Genomic DNA, 27,031 nt, shown 5'->3' with positions numbered 1-27,031 from the left:
CATATATTCGTATGGCGTTCACATAAATAAATTCATGCTTTCCAATTAATTTGAGGAGAATAAAATATTGCCAAGGGACTGTTAATTTCTATGATATTTCAGGCAAAGAACCAAAATGTAGGTGCAGTTTTCATGAGAATTTTAGATATGCTTGACTAGGAAGTCATTACATCACATTTATCTGTTTGGATGTGGGAGACATTAACGGCCTTATGAATATTCATGGTGTCTGGTTAATTAAGTTAATTGTTCTGCAGAAGTGCTTGCACTTCCAAGGACAATTTTTTTCCTTTTTTCTTTTTGCCTCCATAGTTGCTGCCTGGTACTTCGATCATTCATGCTTTACATGAGCTGCTACTTCTGTCCTTACCTTCTTTGCGCTTGGCACCTTTTAGCAGGTCTGGGGAGGTGGTGGTGAGCAAAGTAGCTGCTGGCTGTTAAGAAAAGTAACTTTCCAGGCTAATTAAAATGTTTACCTTGAGGTAGAGCATTTATAACTTTGGTGAGGATTCTAAAATTACATAGTTGTTATTTATGTGAGCAGCATGTTCTTTTGGCATGGAGACATCTTTTCAGATAGATCACATTTTGTTTCTAGAAACTGCACTCTATCTTGTAGATTATCCAAACAAAAATAGAGAGCAGGCTATAGTATTACAACTTTATATCCACTTTCCTCATGCACTTTCCTTTTTAATTCAGAATGTAAGAAACAGTTCTTAAGGACTAAGGTGCATGCCTGTCTGCCAAATTCTATGGAATGAAGTAAAAGTTGTGAAAGGTGCAAAGCCTAAGACCTAAAAAAAAAAAAAAAAAGATCCTTAACGGTCTAGAAGGATTTGTGCTTGGGCATGGTTAGCATACTTCAAACTCCCAGGGAATAAATGGTCTTTATTTTCTTGAGTCATGATATGTATCATTCTCTATTGCACATGACAACATTACATTATGTTTTTTAATAGCCTTTCTAGAGGAATGCTTTTATGGTCTATTCCTAATTAACCATGGTAATGGAGGAAATGTGTTTCATGGAGTACTGTAATCCATTGATAATCCTAAATATTTCACTCTAATTATGTGGCCTCCTCCAAAACCTTTACCATAAATCTGATTGGGAAGCAAAATAGATTGTTTCCTCTCTTCCCTCCCACCCATTCCAGATTAATTAGCAATTAGATGGCCAAAGGGCAGGCTGTAGATGGTCAAAGGATAATTGGAAAGGCTCCTGTAATTGACTCCTGGGTAAAGATCCACTGAGTAGCAGGTTTCTGGACCACTTGTTCTTAAACCTTAGGGTGCATATGAATCACCTTGAAATCTTGCTAAAGCATGGACATCCTGGCCTCACCTTGCTTCCAGACATTCAGAATCCGGTGGCTGGAGGTGGGACCCAGAAATGTGCCTTTTAAACAAGCTCCCAGATAAGGTTGATGTTGCTGATCCCTGGACAATGCATTCTAAAAGAGTGCTTTAAAATGCAGACTCTGACTCGGTAGGTCTGGAGGGGGACCTGAGAGTCAACATTTTAATAAGCACCAAAGTATTATCATATCCTGCTGGACTGTGGGCCATATTCTGAGTAACAAAGGTCAGAGCATAATTTGCCCTTTGATGAACCACTTGGAACAGGTTTACTAATTGGTTGAGGTAGACTTTTCTTTGAATTGGTATTGCTAGAGGTCTGAAAATCATTAATATTAGATGAGCCCCTTATGATTATTTTAATGACAGTCTTCATTGATAACATTTGAGCTGCCTCAGCTTTGTCAGCTGAAAAACCCTAGCACACATTAGTTCAAGTGATACAAATTGAATAGATCACATATGACCACACAGAAATGTTCCTGATTAACAAATCCAGGGAGCTGGCCTTTGCCTTGATAGCTGTAGTACACTCCACATCCACGCTTTCGAAGTTCTCGGCTGTTACTGATTTCTTTCTTACATTCTGTAATTTAAGAAAACGTGTAGCTTCTTAATTTTAAACCCTCTTAATCTCCTGGGAACAGCAGGAGCTAACTGGTATTTTCCCTTTCAGAGGAAGGCTTTTATCCAAGATCTCAGAGAAACATAAATGTTATAGAAGTCTGACTTGAGCAGTGCCTGGGTGACTCAGTTAAGCATCTGACCCAGGTCATGATCTCATGGTTCCCGAGATGGAGTCCTGTGTCGGGCTCGTGCTAACAGCATGGAGCCTGCTTGGGATTCTCTCTCTCTCTCTGCCCTTCCCCTGTGGTCTCTCTTTCAAAATAAATAAATAAACGTAAAAAAAAAAAAAAAGTCTGACTTGAGAGAGTTCTTTTCTTCTGTAGGCTGTGGCAGAAATTCATGTGGATCATAAATTATCCTAATGGTTATGGAAATAAGAAATCTGTAATGTCTCAAAATAGACTTTTATAGCATGGCAAATGCCATGGAATTAAATGTTTTCTTCATCTAGGATACCATTTGTCAGATAACAGGAGAATCCCCTCGGATGAAAGCTTACCTCTAAGATTCATTAGTATTTAAAACAGGTCTTTTGTGCTTTACAGTGATTTTATATTTTTTTCTTCATTACTATTTGGATTTTTATTTATATATTTATTCATTTGTCTCTGCTTTCCAGAGACAACCTTATGCTGTTGGTACTCATTTAGGTATAGAAATTAGAAACCCACTCATTGAAGTTGGATGGAGTAGACTTTGATAGCTAGTGTGTTTTGGTAGAAGATGGACATTAATGATGGCAAAAGCTGTGAGCAAGTGGATACTATAAACTGTTTTCTAATTTTAAGTGGTTTAAAGGTTGAACAATACAGCCAACATCTGATGTGAATTTAAGCTATGAGTGAAAATTTATAAACTTATATTACTTTTTTATTTGCACATTGCATAGGGATACCTGTGTAAAGTAGGAGCAACTGGATAACTCAAAACATACGCTACATTGTTTTACGTGTTTTAAAACTGATTTGGCAGGCTCTACCAACGTACTGGCACATTCTCTTCATGGAATCCCTCATGTGGTAACTGCAACTTTGCACATTATAATGGGTAAGAATTCTTTCAAAGAAGTTCATGTTTGTAAGGAAGCTTTTTATAGGGAAGTTTTTATATTTATTTAAGGCTATTTCTGTCAAACTTATCTAAGGAAGGACAGGTTCTTTGTCTCTCAATGCAGAGACGTGTTTTACTAAAAACCAAAGGTCAATTAGACAAAGCTTCACTATTTGGGCTGCCTCCCTTTTTAGAGTACAGGTCCTGTAAAGAACAGTAAATGAAGTTTACGCAAGGTCACAATTTTATAATCAAGAAAATCTGTGTATACTATTTAAGTATATCAGATATTGTTGTTTGACTATACCAAGACTCTAGGGCTGAGATTATGTTATTAAAAGAAAAACATAAGAAAAGAACAATTCATTGCACATCCACTAGAATATTTATCCTCCCAATTGATGAAAAGCCTATAAACTCAGATAAATACAATGCAACACTAGTGTTAAATCTAAGTTTACTTTGCACACGTACTTCAATTTTACTTTCTTAGCCCTGTTTGATAATTAAAAACAATTTTTTTAATGTTTATTTTTGAGCGAGACAGAGCGCGAGCGGGGAAGGGGCAGAGAGAGAGAGACAGAATCAGAAGCAGGCTCCAGGCTCTGAGTTGTCCACACAGAGCCCGACGCAGGGCTTGAATTCACGAACCATGAGATCATGACCTGAGTCAAAGTCGGACACTTAACTGACTGAGCCACCCAGGTGCCCCCCACCACAACCCTGTTTTATATGAAATAACAATATGCTGCCGCATTTACTACTTTGTGTTTCTCCCTTAGTACCTGAAAAAATTACAAATGGAAATTTCAGTGGTTGCAGGGAAAGAGATGAAAAGAAAGGATATTTATTATTGTATGAAGTCACTTGAGATTGTCTATAAGTAAATAAATCGGCTTTTCTATGCTTGCCATTTTGACAACTGGCCCTACTGCACTCCCTGCTTGACGAATATCCAACATAATATTCAAGGACACATACAACCTGTCGATGTCTGCACCTTCAGCACCACTGGCAAATTTCTTCGCTTTGGGTTCTCAGCCATGTTTGGCTTTGGGGGAAGAACTTTGGCTCTGGCAGAAAAACATCGATGGATGTCACCCAACCAACGAAGGGATTTTGCTATAATTAAGGCACTGGCAAAACTTAAGTAAGTCTTTTTTTGCGTAAACCAAAAATTTTGTATCTCAGAGTCAATGAGTGTCAATAGCAAATTTTATTGTATTTTAGGCCTGAAGACTGTGAAATATCATTTTTACCATTTATCAGCTCTCAGAATTTACAAGAAAGGTAGGTAAAGAGCACAAAGTAATGTAAACATCTATATCTTTCTTTAAATCATGACATAGTTTGATATGCATACTTTATTAGACTTGTGATCTTTGGTTGTTTTTCTAAAATACTAGCAAAGAATATAGAGTAGTGAGATTCTAGTAGGCCATGTCGTTTGGCTTTTGTCTTCAGAAACAACTATTCACTCCGTCCATCCATGCAATGATTCATTCATTTATCCAGCAGTTGTTTATTGAATGCCTACTGTATGCCAGACACTTTGGATACATCAATAAACAGCAACAAAAAAAAGCAAAACACCTAGTTTCTGCCCTCATGAGAATTTCAGTCTAGTATGCAACACAAACTTTACTCAAAGCTACACAAAGGAAATGTTTTGGTTTTTGAAAGAAATGAAAAATCATTATTATGGATAATACCTTTAAATGAACCAACATCATGTAATGCAGTAATGGAATTACTTATATGTTTTTACTTACTGTGTCTAGTCTAAGATAATATCTGACATACTAGGTTCTTGAAATTTCCCAATTTAATAGATGTCATTTTTTGTGTGATGTAGTTTTCTTTGTTTTGTTTTCTTACTTTTAGGAAGGTGGAAGGATCTCCCAAATCTGGTGAGTCTAAATGTACCTCTTTGAGAACTAAATCAGGCTCTATAGACATGTTGCTCTGGTGAGGGAAAGTAACCAATCACTTCCATTACCTTTAGTGAGTAATGATCAGTGGCAAACGATCCAGGGTCAGATCCTGAATGTCAGCATTATGGCAATTCCTTGCCTGTGTTCAGTGGCACCTCGAGGCTTGGCACCTAATACCAGGTTAGTAAGCATTTTTATTGAATAACTGACAGTTTTCTATAAACTAGTTTTATTTTTTTCTTTTAGAATACCTTGCTAACTTTTGGCTGGCTAGCATATTATCAATGGGTAGTCTCTCTTGGATAGTATAACACTAGAGATTCTAAGGGACTTATTGGAGCAAGCTGACACCAACTGTTAAACTGGAAATATTAGACAACCACTGATTTCTTAATATTACTGAGGCTAGAATATTTCTGGGGTTTTATTAACATGATTTTATTGTGTCACTTTATGCCTACTTTGCTGATGTTCATGTGCTGGTCATTGAAAACATTATATTCCTGGTATTTCTTATGAACATCTCTACTTTCACATTTTAGAGCAGACATAAATATCCTCAGCATGAAAAGCAGGTATGTGGGTATATTTGGTACCTATATAGTCAAAGGAAGCTGAATTTCAGTTATTTATATTTAGTGTGGATAGTGTGAATCTATTGCCCACACTTTCTTGAGACATTTTATATATGATTTTATCTACGAAAATATAAATATTTCATCTCTTGTACATTCTTTTCAAGCAGCTGTCCATTACTGCTCTGAAAATGTTTCTCTCCCACTCCCAAAGAAAGCGTAGAAGAAAGGATCATGAGTGTTGTATAATATAGTCAAATCTAGATTTTCTCTGGAAGTGGAATAAAAGAATGACTATGTGCTTTGGCAATTTATAACATAATTTTAATGATTAGTTTCATCTTCCCTGCAAAATATTTAACCAGAATGATGAACAGCTAGCAAAGGGGACTGGTTTAAAATTTTTTTCTTGGCAGTTGACACAAAGGTAACAGGGAAACATCCAAAGTTAGAGGAGAAGAAAAACTGGATAGTTTGATACTAATAATCTCGATGCCAGTGTCCTCATTATCTCCAGTGCTGAAACTTGAAAGGAGTATTTTGAAGCTCATGTGATAGAGTGATTGAGCTTAAGTGTTCCCTCCTTATACCCTCAAATCCTAGGTAGCTGTGTGCCTCCCTAATGTGGTTTCCCTCACTAAAAGTGAAAAACAGCTAGCTGACATTGGAATAATGTTCTACGGGACTTGGGACGATACTTGTCTAACCCTCCTTCCTCTCTGACTGTCATGTTTGCTCAAGGACCTTCATGAGAGGTAGTCTGCTCTTTTGGGGGTCAATTCATGCTTCCTTCAATGCTGCTCCATGCATTTTTCAGCTTGCCTGAATTCCACCACTGATTCTCTCCAGGTTCAATCAGTGTTGATGAATTTTTTTAGAGGGTGACTAGTTAGAGATTTCCTTTGTGGATTGTAATTAAACACACCATTTTGTACAAAGGCCTTTAAAGCAGGTCTTAGCTGACCAGAGGTATTTAGAGATTAATCTTCTGAATGATTCAGGATCATTGCACAGGAGATTCAACCTTCAATTTTATTTTTTTTCCACAGCAAAGTATAATTTAATTCAAAAGGCATCAGTGCAAATTGCCGATAGAAATCAGTATTAAGTGTTCAGAGAATAAATGCATAATATGTTAAAAAAAACCATTCAGAACAGTGACAAGTATATAGGGTGTGTTTCAATTACTAATAAGTATTGAAAGTAGACATGAAGTGCTTTCATGTTTCTGAGTAAAAATTCAGCAATTTTTAAAAAATAAACACACAAAACATTACTCTGAATGTGTCTTGATACTATTTATTTGCAGGTGGGAAGAGGTGGGATGTTGAGTAAAATGAACATTGGACCCTGGCAATTAAGAGATCTGGTACCAGTGATCATTTTGCTTTCAGATCTGTGTGCTTCTGAACAGTTGACTTAAACTTGGGGTCATCTCTTCCTTCTATATAAACTGAGTGAATGACTGGATAATCTCCGGGGTCCCTTACAAGTTCTACCCTGAGCTTCCATAAGACTTAAAGAGCTCTTTTTTATGTTGTTGTTATTCTTGGAATAACTTTATATTTGCCTTGAAATCAAGCTAGAAGTCATTTGCACATATTTCTGCAAACTGCCTTCTAAAGCTACATGCAATTGTGAGTGGCTTTTTTGGCACTAAATCACATCTCTAAATTTGCAGTGTCTTATATTAAACTGAACAGTTATGCAAGATTAAAATGCTCAGTCATTTAACTGAACATGTGTGGTAGCATGCGTCCCTCTCATCCATCCAAGGGCCACTTTATTTTCCTATGTCACTTAGATCTGCCTATAAATAAATATTTAAATCACACTAGGTTTTTAGAAAGAACAATCGTCATACCATTTGTATTTATTCACTATTTTACATCTTCTAAAAACATACATGATTTTCACGTTTAGAATCCTTAAGTAAATACATTGGATTTTAAATGATGTCTTGATACATGAATAGGATGCCTGATGGTTCATTTTTTTAAAAAAAGCCCTTAATATAAGAGCTTGCTCAGAAGGGAGTCAATTGTTTAATCGAATTAATTTGAAGGTCTGTGCTGTTTAAAAATAATACAGCGAGATAAGATTTAAGAAATTAAGGTAAATTTAATGTGATGATGATTAATCTATCTTACCTAAAACTTCTAGTAAACATGATGTTTGTTGGAAGGAATGATACACGGTAATTTTAGTTGCAATTAATAAACTTCTCAGTTTCCCGTATAAAAATTTAATTTCAGATTAAATAACGGAAGCATGGCTCTTATAATTGCACGAAATACTTCTCGGCCAGAATTTATAAAACACCTGAAAAGATATGCCAGTGTTAAGAATCAGGTATGGTACATTATTTTTGCTACTTATATGCAAAGCTATTAATCATGGAGAGATATGCTGCAAGAGTTGACATAAAATCCGGCTTCCTAAGAAGGCGTTTTTTTTCTAAATAGATTAATCTTTTTTCTTTCCAAATTTGTGTTTCCTCCAAATTTTGAAAAGTATCTACCATATTAATATAGATTTGCCTAGGAATTGGCAGTTACGTATATTGTGTGTGTGTGTGCATGCGCACGCACACATGCATGCGTGTGCGTGAACACACGTGCAAAGAGAAAATAGAAAATGTAGTGTTATATTGAAATGTGAAGTAAATTAAAGCTAAAATTATATACTCAGCTGTTCTTCAGAATGAAAAGTAGTGAAATCTGATATTTTAATCTTGATGTTATGGCAGGAGACTTTCTCTCAAGTTATGACCTTTAGATTTTCCTGCCTTTTATTTACAGATCTGCCTACCTTCGCTCATTGAAATAGATAGGCAGACCTATTTTTAAAACACACCATGTTTAGCTAGTCATTATTCTATTCAGAACTATGATGTGTGGTTGTAGAGGGAGAGAAGATTTACTTCTACTTACGGGATTTGTTTTAAAGAGAAGCAATAACTATTATAAGCCACATTCTTTTGGCAGAGATTTTGACCCAGTTTTTAGGTAACTGGTCCCGAAATATGTGATTTCTGAAATTACGAGTCTTGAAGTTGATCGGTCTGCTTGTAAAACCCTACAGTCTCACTCCCTAAAGGCATAAAAGTGTACCTGGATGTAGCTGGAGAGAGTAAACAGGAAGACGAGGAGAGGACACTGAGTCAACCACTAGCAGCTGAATCTTGCTTGCAGAAGTGGCCGTGGTGACTCACATTTTGCCCCTTTATAATTTTAAACTTTCATACGCAGTTCCCCTGAAGTTTCAGTTCTCTACTACCCACTACGTTATTAGATGAGTGTTTACTGAGCAACCAACTGAATGAAATGTTTAGGAAGTTGTATCCTAAAAATTATAGTCCCAACGTAGACAAAGGCAGATGTAAGGTAGGTTGTGAGCTGAAGTAGTAACTTCACGTGTGTGTGTGTTTAGGAAAGGCAGTGATTGTCAAAGGAATGTATGCCTTTTGGGATGTGACTCATATTGTTTGAAATATTATTTTTCTTAATCTAAAGGCCGTACGTTCATTATTTTTCCTAAGTCAGAAAGTAGAAATACTCAAAATTGGATATTCCAAGGGATCGTCGGTGTCATTACCTTGGTATAAACTTCTTAATCTTTTTCTATTAAATAAATGTGAGTGCTTAAATGAGTATTAACCTGAAGGTTACTTACCCTGAGAAGCTCTGTATTTATTTTAGGGAGGCACCTACTGCACAAATTATTTATGAAAATAAATTCTTTTGGAATTGCCTAAGGGGCAAATTTCTAAGGTAGTTTCCATAGACATCCATTTTTCAACATGAAAATAGCTTTCTTCATATATTTAAAGTAATAAATACTATAAAAATAAAGGCAATGACAGAGTGAATAGAATTCTATATAGGGAAAGAATTTTTTTTAAAGTGAGATCACGTTATGCAAGATATATTATAACCTGCTTTTCCCACTTACTGGCCATGTCTTGTTTTTGATGGAAAAATTGTGTGTGTGTGTGTGAGTGAGGGAGGGAGCATGGTCATTAGACTTAACTCTGATTGATTTAGCTCTTTACTAAAATGAAGTCCATGCTATTGCTCTGTGATTTTTTGACAAATTCTAAAAATGTTTGATGCAATGGTATATATACATAAGTAGATGGATTCCCAAGGTCACTGCTTTTAGCAATGTTAATGTGATATGTTTAAAAAATACACATATGTACACATGTGTGTGTATATTTGTAGTCTCTTAGTGTCTTTCCTTCATTGTGACATTTTCAAAAATGTAAGTTTATATAAATCATGGAACATTATAAAGACCACGTACAGATAAGATATATAATTCACTAATTCGTAGTAGTTGTGCTATCCAGAAAGGACAACATGGCACTGCAGCCTCAGGAGAGCCACAGTCTAGGTCTCTGAACCATTTTTTCCAGGTTAACTGAATCTACATATATATTAGTTCTAGAGCATAATGAAAACCACTGTCTGTGGGGTGACTAGTTTTGCCTTCCCCATCTCTGCGAAAATAGAAAAATACCACCCTTCTTTTCAACTCTGTCCTCTCACTGGCCTCCATTTCCTCTGTCCTCCATTCCTCCATTCACTTTGACCATTGTTTCTGGTAGGGAGTTTAAGACCCTCAAATGTTAGTCCTTCCTTGAGGACTTGTGTGCTGCCTTGTCGTTCTCTTGTGATACCTTGTCCTGAGTGTGTCCTCCCCCTTGTTTGAACCACCATCTGAGCTTTGCACACTTTGGAGGTTCTGTTTTCTCTGCTGATCGTAGGACCACTGTGCTTTCCTGTGTGCTCAAGTTGTGAAACCCACGCATCTGGAGTCTGGCACGTTCACAGCTGACCTTATTGTCTTTCCCCTAAAGGTGCTCCTTCTATGATTCCCTGCACAGGGCGATGGTGTGAAACTCTAGCCATCCTGGAGTTACTCTGGATTCCTCTCCCTCTCTCAATCCGTACAACCAGCCCACCAATTAGTTCTGTTCGTTCTCCTCTCTGATGTTTCTGAAATTTCTTTCACCTTAATTTGAACCTTAATCCCTTCTTACAGCAACCTCCTTCTGATCTTCCTTTTTCTCTGGTCTTGTGTTCCACACTTAATTCTACAGGGACTTTTCTAAAACACTTACCTGTTTCTCTCCTGCTGAATTCTTCAATGCCTTGCTCATTCTTGTCAAGATGACATCTCATTTCCTCAGCGTAGAATTCATGGCCCTTGTATTCTGGCCGTTATGTTGCCTCACCTCTGGCCATCCTCGCCAGATTTCCTATGTTTTGGCCATTGTACTCGTGTTAGGGCTGCCATGACAGGTATGATAGATTTGGGTGCCTTAACAGAAATCTATTTTTTATAATTCTGAGGATAAGAAGTCCAAGATGCTGTTGACAGGTCTGATTTCTCCCAAGGCCTCTCTCCTTGGCTTAGAGATGTCTGCTTTCTGGCTATGTCTTCACGTGGTCTTTCCTGTATGCATGCACATCCCTTAGTGTCTGTATGTCCCAATTTCTTCTTTTAAGGACACCAGTCATAGCGGATTAGGGCCTACCCTAAAAACCTCCTTTTAATCATACCTTTAAAGACCTTATCTCTAACTGTGGTTACATTCTAAGGTACAAGGGGTTATATCAACTTATGACTTTGAGGGAGAGACCCAATTCAGCCCATGATACCATCTATGTCTCTAAAAAAAAAAAAAAAAAAAAAAAAAAAAAATCAAACACAGGCATTTATATCTTCTGTAAAAGTAAGTGACAGAACACCACTATTACAATATCACAGTATGCTCAATGTTTTGTAGTTGTGTGATGATTGCCGTATCTCCATACTTAGCAAATGTTTCCTCTCCAAATCTTCCTCCCTTCTCCTCCTTCAGGCTAACTCTTCTGTGTTAAGACTCCTTCACATGGGAAGCTCACCCAACATCCTGGGCCTGTTTGCCTCGTTTCTGTCCTTTAACTCTATGCTTACACCATCATGGCACTTGTATGTATCACAATTTTAACTGTTCACTTCTCTTCCTCACATCTTAAACATACCCTCACATGAGGTATTAAGCTCATGGCTCCCTAAAGTCCCATCTACCAATGTGGCTTCGTAGGAAATAAATTTGCTAGGATGCATGGAGCTTCATTTTGCGAAGTATGCACATGAAAACTGAGGATTTAAGATAATAGACTTACGGGTGGTGGCCATCACTTCTCGAAATCTCTTGGCTTACAGTTGTCTGCTGCAGTCTCTTTTGTCACATGGCATTCTTCTCTTTAAAGGACATCAGTCATAGTGTATTAGGGCTCAACCAGATGACCTCATATTAGCTCCATCACATCTGCAAAGACCCTCTTTCCAAATATGGTGACATTTACAGGCACCAACAGTTAGGACTTCTATGTATTTTTATTGGGAATACAATTTAACCCATAGCAGCCAGTTATCAATGACTCATTTAAAACACATTCTTTTTTTACAAATTAACATGGAATGAGGTTCCCATGGCTTTATATCTGAGATGAAGGGAAGTCTAATGCAGTGACTGCCAAGCAGTTTCACAGAGAGCTACTTGGGGCACTCTAATTCTATACCTCAATTAGAACAGCCGATGCCACCATGTAAACCCAGTATAAACCATTACGTAATCCACTGCATTATACAGTATAAACTGTAAAATCTGCTGGACTTAGGTTTCTACATATGTAAAATAAGGGTGTGGGGGAGAATGTTAGTTTTCTGTCAACTTTTAAAATTCTGTACCTCACTGAGGTTCATTTGTGGAAGGGGGAAAAAAATGGGAGTAAACCCCATGTCATTTGCCTAAAAAGTGAAATAAATGAGTTATTGTACATTGCTACTAAAAAGGTATTTGGCTATATTATTTATGGGAATAAATATTTTTCCACTAAACTTTCCTTAAACAAGAAAAATGGAAATTTGAAGATACTTTGCACCATGTGGAGTGCTCAGAAAGCAAACAACTGTCTTGCAACATGTGTGCATCTTTAAAGTGGGAAATGAGGCAGGAGGAACACCTGCAAAACTCACATCAGATCGACTTTCTCTTTTCTCCTTCATAAGCTTAGACCGAGGTTCTTCCTAATTAAATTCTAAGTGTGAAACTTAAGAGTTTGCTTGACCTCACCCATACAAGTTGACAAGTTAGTGGGATTATATAAATCTTCTGTGTCAACAGGTATTAAAAACTCAGTCTTTAATTGGAAATTGTATGGTACTGTATACAAATGCATACACATCTACTATTGGTCATAAAACAGGTTTGCCAGTAGCTAGATCTACCAAAGAAATTGGGGATCCCTGGCATAGACTTTCAATGCTATAACAATGTCATCATGCATGTTGATATTTACATTCAAGAGACAACACGGTGAACTTTCTTTTCATTAGCAGTGTAGGCATAAAGCAAGTACCATGACGATTTACATTTGTTTTATTTAGTTCAATTTTCCATTTGTTGAGACTTACACTGTTGAAGAGGTTAAAGTTCGTCCGAGGACTAATAGCGCACCCAATCTAGAGGAGGATGCTGGGAGGCATGCAGCTGCTTCAGAAAACAATTTCCCTTGGAATGTAGATGGTGATTTAGTGGAAGTCGCATCAGAGGTCCATGTTAAGTAAGTGTAATTATTTCCCCGCCTTAAGTGTCCACCAGTAGACACAAAACTGAGTGCAATGGAAGTCTCCTTGTCGTGACTATTTTTTTTTTAGATTAGTAAGGGAAGCATAAAAAGACCGATGTACAATTTTAATAAATAACTTTACACTTATTCAGTTGTTATATACACCCAAAGCATTTTCATAGACTCAACCACAATTTATGAGTCTCTATTGGCATTGTAAATTTATCATTCTCCCTAAACTATACAGATAATGCAGGATTACAGTTTACATTTGATATTTCCAGTCTTTCCAAAGCATTCAACTTACTTCATGCAGACACAATTGTACATACTGTCTAAGTAACAGGAACAACTGGCACAAACAAGTTTAAGACTATGCAAACTCATTGTTGGTAAGCATTATGCCTCAATGGGTAAAAAGTATGCAGGAGCACACCACTAGCTGTGAGCTTTCTATGGGCACAATGCCTGGAATTTATAGTAATCACTGGTGCTGAGTTATCAGGCCCCCCCAGTTTTACAAGATTGCAGCTCTTCCAATGTTTAACTATCGGTAGATTTGTATTGGGTATCATGTACCATATTCTATAGGTGAACAATGATAGGTTGATGAAATAATCACACCTATCTTTTTTACAGATTACACCCAAGACTTATCAATCTTTATGGAGGAAGCATGGAAGAAATGAATGATTCTGAAGTTAACTGTAATTGTTTATAAAAGGAATGTACAAAATAGAATTTTAATGGGAGGGAATATGGTCATTCTTTAAACATAGCCTAATAGGAAACAAAATTCTTATTTTTTAAAGAAATTTGCTATTTTGTTACTAAAAATTAGCTTCTAGAGCTTAAAAAAATTAGGCAATATAACCATTTAAATTATGGGTTTTGGAAAGCATTGGAATGGAAACTATTTCATATACTTAAAACATGTAAATTCTTTTACTTTGGAGTTACTGATTTTACAGGATGATTGTTTTAACTTTTCAGGATTTGAGTCCATCAGTCCTGACATGAAATTTCCTGTAGCCTGGTACACGTGGACTAGAGTTTATGTAAGGATGCCCTGATGAGGTACTAATCTAGATTTCAAATCTTTCCAACATCTACATTATTTGCCAAAAAGGGAAAGAAATTGTTATGGTACCAATTTTGTGACTATTCCCTAGAAGTTGAAAACTGTTGATTTTCTTTAAAGTGTTTTAAAATTTGTAACACAGATGAAATTTATAGCAAATTTTAAATTACACAAAATATCACACGGTCTGGGAGATGCATTCTTTGTGCTTCTGAAAGTCCTGCTAGCCAACAATTATAACACATTGGTTTCAATGTACTCAGTAATACCGAAAATGCTATCATTTCAGAAAAGAGCCAAATTTCAATTGCCTCAGGGATCATCCTCCACCACTGATCCCAGAGGTTCTCCTGAAAGACTTACTTTGTTTTTTAGGTAATGAAAAAACAGATCTTTTGCTTAAATAAAGGGTTGTTTTGAAAGCTTAATTACTACCAGTAGACAGTGAGTTCAGGAGGTTTCCTGCTCTCAGCATTCGAGGAGTGAAACCCAGTCACTTTCACAACCTTGTTCTGGGGCCAGCAATTATATACTGAGGGCTTGTGAAGAGGTAACTTCTAGAAATTTCAGCTGAGAGAGACAGCTGGTGGCAGGGCTTCCGCTAAGGAGATATTTTCCCTAATAGCTAAATTAGAGGGAAGTCTTACTATCTGATCACTTCCAATAAGATTTTCAAAATTGCCTACAGCTTCCTTATACAGAGGGTATAAAGACAGAATAAATAAATTCAGATGAAATTATAATCTGCAGCTATCAGAATCTAGGTCATATGCATGAATAACTATTACAAAAAATATATCTGCAAATGAAAAGGCAATATTTCACTCGTCACTAAAACCTCTATGATGGAAATTTTGATGGCACATTTTATTCACCGAAAACAAGCAAAATCGGTAAAGTTAGATTTCTAAATTTTGTTTCTCTAGTTCCATGAAGAGAATGCTCTTATAGACCTGATAAAAACACATTTAATACATAGATTTGAAGAGAAAGAGTAACATCTAAACAAGGAGGTGCATTTGCTTAATTTGATAGTCAATATTTTACTCAGTATCTAATTTATACGAAATACTGGCCTCTAATCAGGCTCTTTGTAGAGTTTTGGTTTTAAGAGTCATTAGTGAGGTACAGTTTCCATATTTTACATATATCAGTGTATTAATATTTGAAATATCAGCTAAAGTGCAACATTCACAATGTTTCAGAATATAAATTAGAATTTTTAAGTATTGTTTTCATAAGCAAAAAAATTTCACTGAAAATGGATTTTAGAAATTTACTCCTGGGTACCCTTAATAAAAATGTGTTCTAAGATGACTAGCAGATTTATACCTCTATAAACATATATTCTTTTAAAACATTATGTATATATACAGAAAGAAAAAAAAACATAGCTGTATAAACAATTATTCAGAAGTCATCTTATTAAGCTCAAACCAGTGTATAAGTTCATTCTGAAGTTTGCTCATCAGGATCATAATCCTCCTAGAGCCCATCATGAAGGTATTACAAATAAAAGTGTTTAAAGATAAAATCCACTTTAAAACATTAGTGGTCTTCTTGTATCCATTCAAAAATTTAGGAACAGCTCTTGGAAGTATGTTCTCTGAAGATATTGAGCAGGATTTTTCAAACAAGTCTCAAAGATCTATTAGAAATGAATCATTACCTATCCATGGAATTTATTTTACTGAAGCAAGCACATATGGTAAATAATTTCTTTTAAAGGAATGCTATTTCAAGTCCAAGACTTCTCCAAATGAGTTGTTTACTTCTTCAATATGATTGAATTCAGATGCAATATCTTCGAGGGATTACTTACCTTGAATAAATTGAATGCTTTAGTGTTTTTCTATCCGTTTAAGAGCTGAAAGATTCTCTTTGGATATATTAAATATTCCCTTTGCAGTTATTTTCCTCTCGAAGAGTAATCATTGCGTAGATTTTTCATTTGCATGGAGACCCAATATGTCACAAGGTCATGAGTAAAAGAAGTACATAGAAGAAGTCAGTGTTGTAAACAACATCTTAAGTTTCTTTGGTTAACCTGAGTCCGTTGTCCTCTCAATTTGAAAGATGTCTTCAATCATCATCATTGCTTTTGCTGTTAACGTAACTCCAACTGTCTCTTCTGTTTTCTTCTTGTAGGATAGATTTGTACTGTCTTTTAAAGAAACCAACCTGAAAATGGCATTGCATAATCATTAGTGTATTACTACAAACATATTACACTCCTATCAGATACCTGAAAACTCACTGTCCCGTGTAGACAGTAAAATCCAGATGGGAAATACTGGGTTTAAAGAGCATTATTTTTGTTACTCCGGGACTGCTCAGTGACCCACATTCTCCAAAATGGACATTAAAAATAATATGCAGTGTTTTCCAAATGCTTTATTTTTAATTAATTTTTATTTTTGAGAGAGAGGGAGACACAGAACCCAAGGCATGCTCTGAGCTGTCAGCACATAGCCTGATAGGGGGCTCAAACTCGTGAACCGTGAAATCATGACTTGAGCCGAAGTCGGATGCTTAACCGACTGAGCCACCCAGGCACCCCATCCAAATGCTTTTTTTCTAGAACATCTTTCAAAACTAGTGTTATGGTCGGAATACTGGCTGAAGTCCGGAGAAATGGGAGATCAGTACTATATACTCATTTGGGAATTTAAAAAGTTAACATTAAAAGTTAATGCAATACTTAAATCTAATAACTTGGGAGTCACAAAAGTCACTTTGTGAAAGGCAAGAATGTTGTATTTGGTTTGACATTGGTAATTATTAATGACTTACCTTCCACATAACATACGAAATCAATAAAAGTAAAATAAGGCCAAGTAGCAAGCTACTTGAAATAATTGCTATTGTGAAATGACGTTTGGGTCTTTGATGATGTAGTCCTTCAAGGAAAACCTACATAAATTAATGAAAAGAAAGAGCCACCAGTTTAAAAGTTGCTTCTGTTCCTTGTGAAGCCCCACCCTCACCCCAACCCATGATTCCCATAGTAGTTTGAACAACCCGTCCCCTTCTCTTGCCGGTTCTAATAACCCTAGGAAACACTGGTAACTGTTGAGCTGGATGGCCTTGCACCATGGTTCTTCATCTGGTTAATGCTACCAAGTTTGCCTCCTGAACGAGCCATCTGCGTCCTTTCCTGGCACCAGTTGCGGAAAATGCCAAATCTCAGTAAACTATTTCAAGCCCTCCATGATCTAGTCAATCTATTTTCCTGACTAAACACCCCAGCAGGTTTTCCCTATAATTGTAATGTTTCAGGTAAAGTGGTAATCTTACATGTGCAACATTTTCATCCTTGTTTAGTTCAATAACTTTTGGATTAGGCTCTGGAAAAGCCGTTGCTCTTATCTCAAATGTGAGCGCTGAAGTCTCATCCTGTTAAATAAAAGAAAGATCACTGTAGCCTGACTCATAGTTTTATTTCATGAAGATGTACTAGTAATTTATCATGATCCTTACCTACGATCTCAGAATTTTACAACTTATCTTCCCCAGTGTATTTCACCATTTGTGGTTAATTGTAATGCAATGCTTTCTTTGCTTCCAAAGGCACAGCCGTGGTATTAATTTTCCTGGCATCATTTTGTTCAAATCCTTTTATTAAACATGACTACTTTGCAGATAACTTGATTTAGATATTTGTAATAGTTAGCAGTGTGTTTTTTTCCTAGTCAGTCTTTTTCCCCAAAGGTGACTTTCTTCACCTGATAAATGGTTCCTCAAACTTATTTTATCTAGGCTTTTCTTTTTTTCTAAAACAGTGTTATCATCTTGCTGTTGTAAAATACCTATAGTTTAATACTGTAATGGAAAAATATGATACAGGTAGTTATAGCATGCCAGTATAAAATTGGTAGGTGAACTCTGAGCTTTACTATCTAACAGACAGACTTTATAACCAAGAATCCATGGAGCTCAGGAATCTGGGGATGGGCTCCACAGACTCTAATGACCTTTTACAACTGCATGTAAAATTGAGGGTTTTTTCTCATATATGTATTCATTGAGGTAGATGAGAATATGTTGTTTACGAATTTTACTAAAGAAGTCTATGACCCTCAAAAGTTAAAACTACCGCACAAATGTTATTTGATGTTTTGGAAAGCACACGGAGAATTTTAGGGGTAAAAATAGATTACATACTTTATTAAAGCAGTGGTTTCCAACAGGAATGCTTCTATCCCCTAGAGGACAGTCAGCAGTTTCTAGACTGTCAGGACTTGGGAAGTGGTGTACCAGCATCTAGTTCGTAGAGGCCAGCAATGGGCTAAACATCCTACAATGCACAGCACAGCACCTAACACGAAGGAATTATCTGGTCCAAAATGCCAGTAGTGCCCACTGTTTAGTAACCTGGACCTCAAGAGTAGGAGAGGGCAAACTGCTAAAGTTTAAATAACTTGGTCTCCTAACAATTTTTAGCACAACTGAAATGACAACAGACTTCTTAATTCCCTATCTGGTGCATCTATTCCACCCCACCCCCCCCCATCCTCTTTACCACCGTGTGGCAATTTCAAATACTCCTCTTGAAACAAAACAAAACCACCGATTTTCTTTGGCTTACTATATGCCATGCACTAAATGCTTTACAAAAAAAGTATCTCATTTAGTCTGTAACACCCCTGCAAGAGATTATCAGATGAGGAAATGGAAGAACAGAACTCCAGATAAAACTAATTTTATGTCAGTAATCATAAATATGCATACTCATTTCCAGGAAGAAGTCCAAGATGTTTATTTGTTATTGTACATTTCTGTTTTGTTGATGAATGTTGATGTTTTAGTTGGGTTTTATGAAAGTTTTGCTTCTTAAATTTTATGCATAATTTCAAGTAGTTTAGGAAAAACCTTAAGGTTAGATAAAATGTTAAGGTAGTCCATTTCTGTGACTTAATCAAGGTTCATAAATAGTTGGACATGCTTTCTAAAATAAACCTCTTAATTATTCCACAGTCTATTCTACAATCTTATCTGTTTAATTAGAAAAACTGTATCATTTAGACAATCTATTCAGCTAAAGCGATAAACGGAAACACTTTTAGAGTTCCATTCCCAATTTTACTATTCATACCTTTTTAATTACTTCAATGCCTCCTCACATAGCATCCTACCTAAATAAGATGACTGAATCTGTAGATTCTGTATAAACTTAGGCACAAAGTTGTCATTGTATTTTAGACTTACCATTTCTGAAAGAGATGGGCGGCCTTCCAACTGCATGTGAACACTGGCTTCTTTTCCACTTTCCATATTCCCAAAATTACATAAAAGACTTAAACAGTATGGATCAGCTTTTATGCAGAACTTGAAAAAAATACCCAAAAAGCTACATTAAAACTTTTTTAAAGACGGCTAAAATATTTTACATGGAATTAAACATCTCCCATTAGTGGAGTTTGTTTTATAAATTATAACAAGAAGTATTTGAACTTGAAGCATGTGGTCTCATTCTTATGAACTTAACCTTCGGAGACAGAGTTACAACAAAGACTCCTAATCAGAGCCTTGCTAAGTCACATGTTCCATATTCCTTGTTAAACTTGGATTATTTGAATGTGAGATGGCTTCCTGGGGGTTTTTTTTCATAAATTCACTAATATGAAAGGAGTGATAATCTCATGCCACAAAGTCTGCTCAGCTGAGTACTATATCTTGGCCTTCTACAGGATCTGGAACAATGTCTGGCTGGCATGAAGTAGGCATTGGTTTAGATAAATAATGAAATTGTATAGTATATTTAACCCTGGGTCTGTCTCTCCCATGTCTATTCCTCCCATGCAAGTGTATTAACTTGTTCCTTTCCTACACTCAGCTGACAGTTCAAACCCAGTGGTTCTTGGTTTTAAGGTTTCACTTCTGTGTGTTGGAAAGCAAAACCTACAACCTAAAAAAATGAAACTTACCAATAGCTTCTTATCAGTCTTTGACAAGAATCTGAAAATGTCTTTCAGGGTCTCCAGTGGACCTTTATCCTGCTCTGATGCACACTTTCTTTGATAACTTTTAAAATGGCAATCTCCAGCAGTAGTCTATAAAGACAGAAAAATGTTACTCCATATTGGAAAGAACGGCAGAAGCTACACGGTCTTGAAAGGTCCAATTGGTTACCTTTTCTAAAATATATCAAGTATCTCTGAATTGTGAAAATATCTTTTGGACAGATTTGGGAAAGATTAAGTCTCTATGGCACAAACACAAAAACCCAGAGACATTTTAACAAGGTGGGATACAGATGTTAAAGTGATACAGGGCCTAACCTTACAGAAATTAAAAGCAATGTAAAAAATGGACATTTAGACATTACCATGAAATTAAAATTTCTTTTGCTTTAGACACAAAACAGTAACATATCAGCATATCCTACTGTCTAAATCTGGAATTCAAGTAAATTTTAAAATTAGATCTCGAATCTACATAGCAGATTTATTTGTTGGCTGGTTGTCTGGAAGATGGTAAGCTAAAATAATTCTGATGTAATCATCAACATAAGAATATTAATTCTTTTTTTAAAAAAAAGGCTGGGGCGCCTGGGTGGCACAGTCGGTTAAGCGTCCGACTTCAGCCAGGTCACGATCTTGCGGTCCGTGAGTTCGAGCCCCGTGTCAGGCTCTGGGCTGATGGCTCGGAGCCTGGAGCCTGTTTCCGATTCCGTGTCTCCCTCTCTCTCTGCCCCTCCCCCGTTCATGCTCTGTCTCTCTCCCAAAAATAAATAAAAAACGTTGAAAAAAAATTTTAAAAAAGGCTGAAATACTGATTTTCCAACAGCAGCCTCAAGATTTATAGAGAATTTCACCAACAATTACTTCCACAGGGCCATTTCACAAAGAAAACGCACTGAAGATGCTAGAGCAGAGTTCTGTTCTATACTGTATACGTCAAATGCAGAAGTTGCTACAGCCTCACAGTTCTATGTAATGTATAACACTCAAAGTATATTCAGTAATTGCATGGCGAATTCACAGCTTACAGTGGGACTCAAACACGTTAACAGACATATCCATTTTAGCAATATTACTTAGGTTAAAGGAAGGAACCCATTTTTACCTGGACATCCAAAAGGTTGAACAGTTTATCAGTTTGGGGGGCAAAAGAATTTGGTACCATTATTTCCACACTAACATTTGGAGCCATGCTATGGCCAGTGTTGATAACCTGATAAGGAGGAAAAGTTTTTGTTTTAGCAACTTAAGAATATTTTTCATAAACATAGGTACAGATATCAATGATTTTTCAGGGGGAGGCATGGGTTTCATGCAACATTTATAGTGCTGGTGGTTTGCAGTTGGCAGTTGCATAGCAAAAGGAGACAGAATATCCATATCCAGAACATTAAAAATGTTTGCTAATAATTTATTCATTATTCCTAGCCCTCTCCTTGATATTGATTAGGCCGAAACGTCCAGGCTGATAATTATTGCAGAAATAGTCTAAAGAAAAAGACAACAGCATACATTTGTATGGGACATTATGTGTCTAAAAAAACCATGATTGACTGATCCTCACAAGCGTCCCATGAGGTGAGCTGACGTTTTATTATTCTCCAGCTCAGGAAAAGTCTCAGAGATGTGAATGATGTGCCTAAGATGGTTAAAAAGTGACAAGAATTAGGACCAAAACTCAGGTATTCTAATTCTCAGTCTTATTTTCACAAAATCACTTTGTTGAGAGGATAATCATTATCACAGTAAGTGAATAAGAATATATTTTAGTTCAGGGTAATGATGCTGATACACTCAGAAAATCAGAAGGGGGTAGGTTATTGGGTTTTAATAGTAATGCACATCTAGCCTTTTAAGAATAACGCGTAGGGGGGCACCCGGGTGGCTCAGTGGGTTGAGCATCCAACTTCAGCTCAGGTCATGATCTCACGGTTCGTGAGTTCAAGTCCCACATTGGCTCTGGGCTCTGTGCGGACAGCTGAGAGCCTGCTTCAGATTCTATGTCTCCTCTCTCTCTCTGCCCATCCCCTGCTTGCACTCTCTCTCTCTCAAATATAAATAAGCATTAAAATTAAAAAAAAAAAAAAGAATGCATAGGTATGGGGCACCTGAATGGCTCAGTCGGTTAAGCATGTGACTCTTGGTTTCAGCTCAGGTCATGAGTTCAAGCCCCATGTCTCTTTGTGCCCCTCCCCCACTTGCTCTGTCTCTCTTTCTCTCTCTCTCAAAATGAATGAATAAAGAATAATGCATAGGTAGATGATATTTCTTTATTGATAAATCTTGGGATTGCAGCTCCCTGAAGAAGGAAATTGGGCCAAAATAATTGCCATCTGGGCGTGTAACTACGGAACCAATACAATATCTGATGTTCCACAGAATCTGAATGAAACAGCATCACTCATAGATCTGCAGTAATCTTTAGAATGCACATGACCTAGAAGAACAAACGTGTACCTGGCCTATTAAAACTGCTAGGCCCTGAAGGCACAGGGCACTTGCAAAAGGCAGTTTCAAGCAGTGGGTAACCAGCACTGCCCAGACCCTTAGACGACATCTTCCTCATGCCTGCAAATGATCAGTCTAACCTAAAATATTCTTCACCTTTGTCTAGTAATGTTGAGACCTTTAAGAACATTTTCAAACTTGCACAGCCTCACCAAACCTAGAGATTCAAAGTACCTCCAGTCCCAGTCACTCCACTGTAATTTAACTGGAAAAAAACCTATTAATTATAAATTAATAAATAGACCTTCTAGAGTTTAGCGCAGTTTCTGTTTTAGTTTAACAGAGCACAAACTCCCACTGGGGTCTGACAGGAGCATTTCTTGGGACTTCAAAGTAGAAAGCTATATTTTTCAACACTGATGTACATTAGTATAACATAAAGTTGGGTATACGTAGACTCAGTAGGATTCCAAGGTCATTCTCTAAATCTGAGGCAGGGCCCAGGAATTTGCATTTTGAAAAAGTACCTCAAGTGATTCTGATATCCATTTTTAAAAGCACTGCCTTACCAAAAAAAAAAAAAAAAATGACCTTACGAAATATTAATGTACTTAAATCTAGACTCACTGACATTCTATAGATTGTTCTATGGCCCTAAGAATGTTTGGGCAGTGCTTTTGGTTCAAAAAATGTTTTTGTGGCCATTATCTCCAATTATCACCATCCATGATGCATCAAAACTTTGACAGTAAACATTAAAAAAAGTTTAGCTTTATATTAATATGTTTGGATAATGATACTCTTTTTAAAAAGATTATTTAATAAATGACACATCACTTATAACAGGCCATCTACCTATGGCCTAAAAGGCTGACCAAGCAGATGTTAAATGGAGATGCAGGAGGTAAGAGCTTCCTTTACTGGGTAATGTCAGCGCTTATATAAAAGCTCGAATCAAGAAGAGAGTTCACGGATTCACACCTCAACCTATCCTGATTTCTGTGTGCATCTCGAGTGGATGCAGTTCCTCCCATAACTTTGTGTGTTTCAGCAGTTACCTCCATTCCTGTGTTTGCTCCTTCCCACTGTATTGTAAGGAATTGTGGGCTTCAGTAACAGGATAGAGATAAGGGTTGGGAAGGTGGCAGGGGGAAGCAAGAACCCAGGAGGAAAGTCCATGAGTAACCGTGCTGCTGTCAGCCAGGGGGGTCCTGGGCTGAGGGACATCACAGCATATGATGTCCTCTGGAGCCATACAGCAGGAACAAGCACTCAGTTTGTTACAAATATCCCAACAATCAACTTCTCTTACATGAAAAGTGAAGTTCATTTTCTCTGACATGCATGTTTCAGGCTCATTTTCTTCCTTTGGTCCATACACAAATGAAGTTGGGTTTACAAACCTGAAAGAAACAAATTCAAATTTGATTGGTCTTACTTGATGGGGTATTATCAACACTCTTTCTCTCTGGTCTGGATTATTGCATCTCTCTTAAATATGGCATTTAAGACTATATTCCCAACTATAGATGCCTCCTAAGCACCACTGAATATTTTTGGTTTCTTGGTAAGATAAGAATTTAGTGAAATGTAATGAAAGCAGAAAGCCATCTGCTCTTTCTCACTAATATCCTCTGTTTGTCTTCCCAGCACTGACCATTCCTTCTCTCTTAGTTCTCAAATGATTCACATCAATTTGACAATTAGGAGACAAATTCTTAGCTTTTCCCTACAATTCTATTATCTTCCTATAAATCAACCTATTTTACCTATTTTTGAGTTTTTTTTTTAAGTTTCATTATTTGGGAGGTGGGGAGAGAGAGTGAGTGAGTGAATGAATGAATGAATGAATGAAACCTAAGCAGGTTCCTCACTATCAGTGCAAAGCCTGACATGGGGCTCAATCTCACAATTGTGGGATCATGACCTGAGCAGAAATCAAGAGTCAGATGCTAAACTGACTGAGCCACTCAGGCGCCCTGGAGTTGTTTCCATAGTCCAATTCCTGCTTGCTATTTGTAATGAAACCCAAGGTAGGAGAACAGTTCAAACGTCAGTAAGTATGGTCAACTTTTTGGTTAAGAATACAAGGTTGTCATTCTTTTGCCTGTGATTAGACATATACATCAGTAGTGGACTTTAAGAAGTATTTTTCTTGGGAATCCCAACTCTAGCAGTTGCCCTCATTTGTCAGCTAATGTGAAGTAATACACATTAAAGTACTGGTTACACAGAAATACTGAAATGCTATAGATTTAGGCAGTTTTATACTCAGAACATTTCTTGCCCAAAATCACACGTAGAGGACACTCCTCATAAGAGGATCAAGAAAAGGAGGTGAGAGATGAGGCTTCAAAACCAGGAATATGCCATCAGCTCTTCTCTGCTCCCCACTGACTCACTAGATTCTCTCCTGAATGGCTTCCTCTTTCTTCTGCTTGTTTTATCTCGCAAACTTGATACTCTATATTTTCAGTTGCAGACACCATTTTATTTTTATTAAAAAAAAATTTTTTAATGTTTATTTTTGAGAGAGAGAGACAGAGCATGAGCAAGGGAGGGGCAGAGAGGGAGACACAGAATCTGAAGCAAACTTCAGGCTCTGAGCTGTCATCACGGAGCCCGATGTGGGGCTCGAACTCACAAGTCATGTTCATGACCTCAACCGAACTTGGACACTTAACTGACTGAGCTATCCAGTGCCCCATCATTTTTTCTTTATATAATTACATGTCATCTCTATGGGTGATTAAAAATGATTGGTGATGGTTTTATTTACAGCAACAAGAAAAACTCATCAGTCCGTGTGTTTGGTTATCTCCTATCTTCTAGTCCTTTAATAATATGGTTTTAAAGACTAATAGCCTGAGTCATTTCCAATAAAATCACAAAAGGTTTTCTCAATACCCCTTAAATCTTTCTCCATACATTTCCTTCTTGATCTGAGGAGGGTCCACACAATCAATCACTAACATTGCGGGGAACCGGTGAATGCTGGCTCCGAGGCCACAAGTGAGAAACTCCATAATTTATGGGTATGGAGAGTGGACAGGGAACACCTTGCAGCTGGCTCTCTCATAACTCAATCGTTTTGGCACAGAAGTAGATGTGGGCTCTGGAGAGTGGTGATTTGACTAAGCTTATGCTTCTCTGAACTTCACGCTTGCCATAGCCACTGAGCTTGATTCATTCCAATTGAATGCTGCCCCACACTGGGGCTCCTGGCCTGCACAGCATAAAACTGAAAGGTTGGGCATGACCTGCTAGAGGCTTATGGGACTTTTCCAATAAGAAATCTCCAATTGGGTGCTAGTTTGAAGAAGTCTCAGTAACGATTATAGAGTGCGTGAAAATAACGAACAGATAAGCAAGGGAATGCAACACTTAAGGTCTGGGCTAAGGGACAGAAACAGCATAGGATCTTTCCTTAAAAAAACTTAAATATATTTTAGACCAATAATGTAAGAAGAAACAGAATTTAAAATCTGCTTTCCGGGTTCCTGGGTGGCTCAGTCAGTTAAGCATCTGACTCTTGATTTCAGCTCAGGTCATGATCTCGTGGTTCGTAAGACAGAGCCCTGTGTCTGGCTCTGGACTGACGGCGTTAAGCCTGCTCATTCTCTCTTTCTCAAAAATAAACCAACATCTGAAAAATGAGAAAATAAAATCAGCTCTCAGCTTTATAGGAGGCCTTAGTATTTACTTACCCATGAACAGATAGCATGACTTCATACTTGAGAGGTATTGCTAAAGTCACTTTGTTACGCTTCAGATTGTCCATTTCTCCTTCATTTGCACTACAGAAGCAAACAGAACACACCCTGTTAGAATCCATCAAGCATAAAAATCATCTTCAGAGAGAACTAATCACATACCATGTATCCCTAATATACTTGGAGGCTTTGGGGAGTGGAGAAAAAAGCAGATGCAGTAGTAAGAAATGTTTATGACAGGGTTGGCAAAAATTTGCTCCCATTATTTACAGTGTTATTTGCTCCACAGACAGATTTTTTTTTCCTTAGATCACACAAGCGAAATTTTCTCCGGCAGACAATAGAACACAGCTCCAAAGATTCTCCCTAACTCCCCCACCCTACCGACACCCTAAAGTCAGGGGTCCATTTCCTTTAGCACAATTCTTTTTTTCACAATGAAACGTACCAGGTGGCGTGCACTGTGATGTTGAGATCCTCTTCTGCTCTGCTGAGTGAGCTCCCATCCAAGAGAAAGCTAATATCTATCTGTAAAACGCAGAGAGGGACATGCCCATTTTTTTTAAATGTAGAAGTAATATTTTTTATAATCCGAATTTTAATTTCCCTTAATGTTTATGGTCTGTGGAATGCAGATTTAAGACTAAGTT

The 27,031-nt window shown here is 37.1% G+C and overlaps 2 protein-coding genes across 10 annotated transcripts in view; one reads left to right on the top strand and one right to left on the bottom strand.

The window, feature by feature from the left end:
• CERKL (ceramide kinase like) overlaps positions 1-17,680 on the top strand; it is a 110,496-nt gene extending 92,816 nt beyond the window's left edge. For 2 of the 6 annotated variants that reach the window (XM_023259525.2, XM_045034091.1), the window contains exons 6-13: positions 2,962-3,036; positions 4,012-4,189; positions 4,270-4,329; positions 4,924-4,949; positions 5,045-5,153; positions 7,804-7,900; positions 12,995-13,170; positions 13,816-17,680. In XM_023259525.2, the coding sequence (XP_023115293.1) occupies positions 2,962-3,036; positions 4,012-4,189; positions 4,270-4,329; positions 4,924-4,949; positions 5,045-5,153; positions 7,804-7,900; positions 12,995-13,170; positions 13,816-13,897 (803 nt within the window). In that variant the 3' untranslated portion in view covers positions 13,898-17,680. Of the gene's footprint in view, positions 1-2,961; positions 3,037-4,011; positions 4,190-4,269; positions 4,330-4,923; positions 4,950-5,044; positions 5,154-7,803; positions 7,901-8,632; positions 9,198-11,420; positions 12,597-12,994; positions 13,171-13,815 lie in introns of those variants that run through there. The other 4 variants (XM_023259528.2, XM_023259526.2, XM_023259527.2 and 1 more) reach the window with 4 other exon arrangements.
• ITGA4 (integrin subunit alpha 4) overlaps positions 12,969-27,031 on the bottom strand; it is a 95,038-nt gene continuing 80,975 nt past the window's right edge. For 3 of the 4 annotated variants that reach the window (XM_003990911.6, XM_045034088.1, XM_045034089.1), the window contains 9 exons: positions 26,830-26,909; positions 26,376-26,465; positions 23,981-24,071; positions 21,326-21,433; positions 20,185-20,310; positions 19,466-19,585; positions 17,555-17,653; positions 17,051-17,170; positions 12,969-16,438 (listed from right to left, as the gene is read on the bottom strand). In XM_003990911.6, the coding sequence (XP_003990960.3) occupies positions 16,340-16,438; positions 17,051-17,170; positions 17,555-17,653; positions 19,466-19,585; positions 20,185-20,310; positions 21,326-21,433; positions 23,981-24,071; positions 26,376-26,465; positions 26,830-26,909 (933 nt within the window). In that variant the 3' untranslated portion in view covers positions 12,969-16,339. The remainder of the gene's footprint in view (positions 16,439-17,050; positions 17,171-17,554; positions 17,654-19,465; positions 19,586-20,184; positions 20,311-21,325; positions 21,434-23,980; positions 24,072-26,375; positions 26,466-26,829; positions 26,910-27,031) is intronic. The other variant, XM_045034087.1, reaches the window with a different exon arrangement.

Source organism: Felis catus, chromosome C1 (genome assembly GCF_018350175.1).
Source record: "Felis catus isolate Fca126 chromosome C1, F.catus_Fca126_mat1.0, whole genome shotgun sequence".
NCBI classification, from domain to species: Eukaryota; Metazoa; Chordata; class Mammalia; order Carnivora; family Felidae; genus Felis; species Felis catus.
Note: the sequence above shows the minus strand (reverse complement) of the source record. Positions and strands in the feature narration are given on the sequence as shown.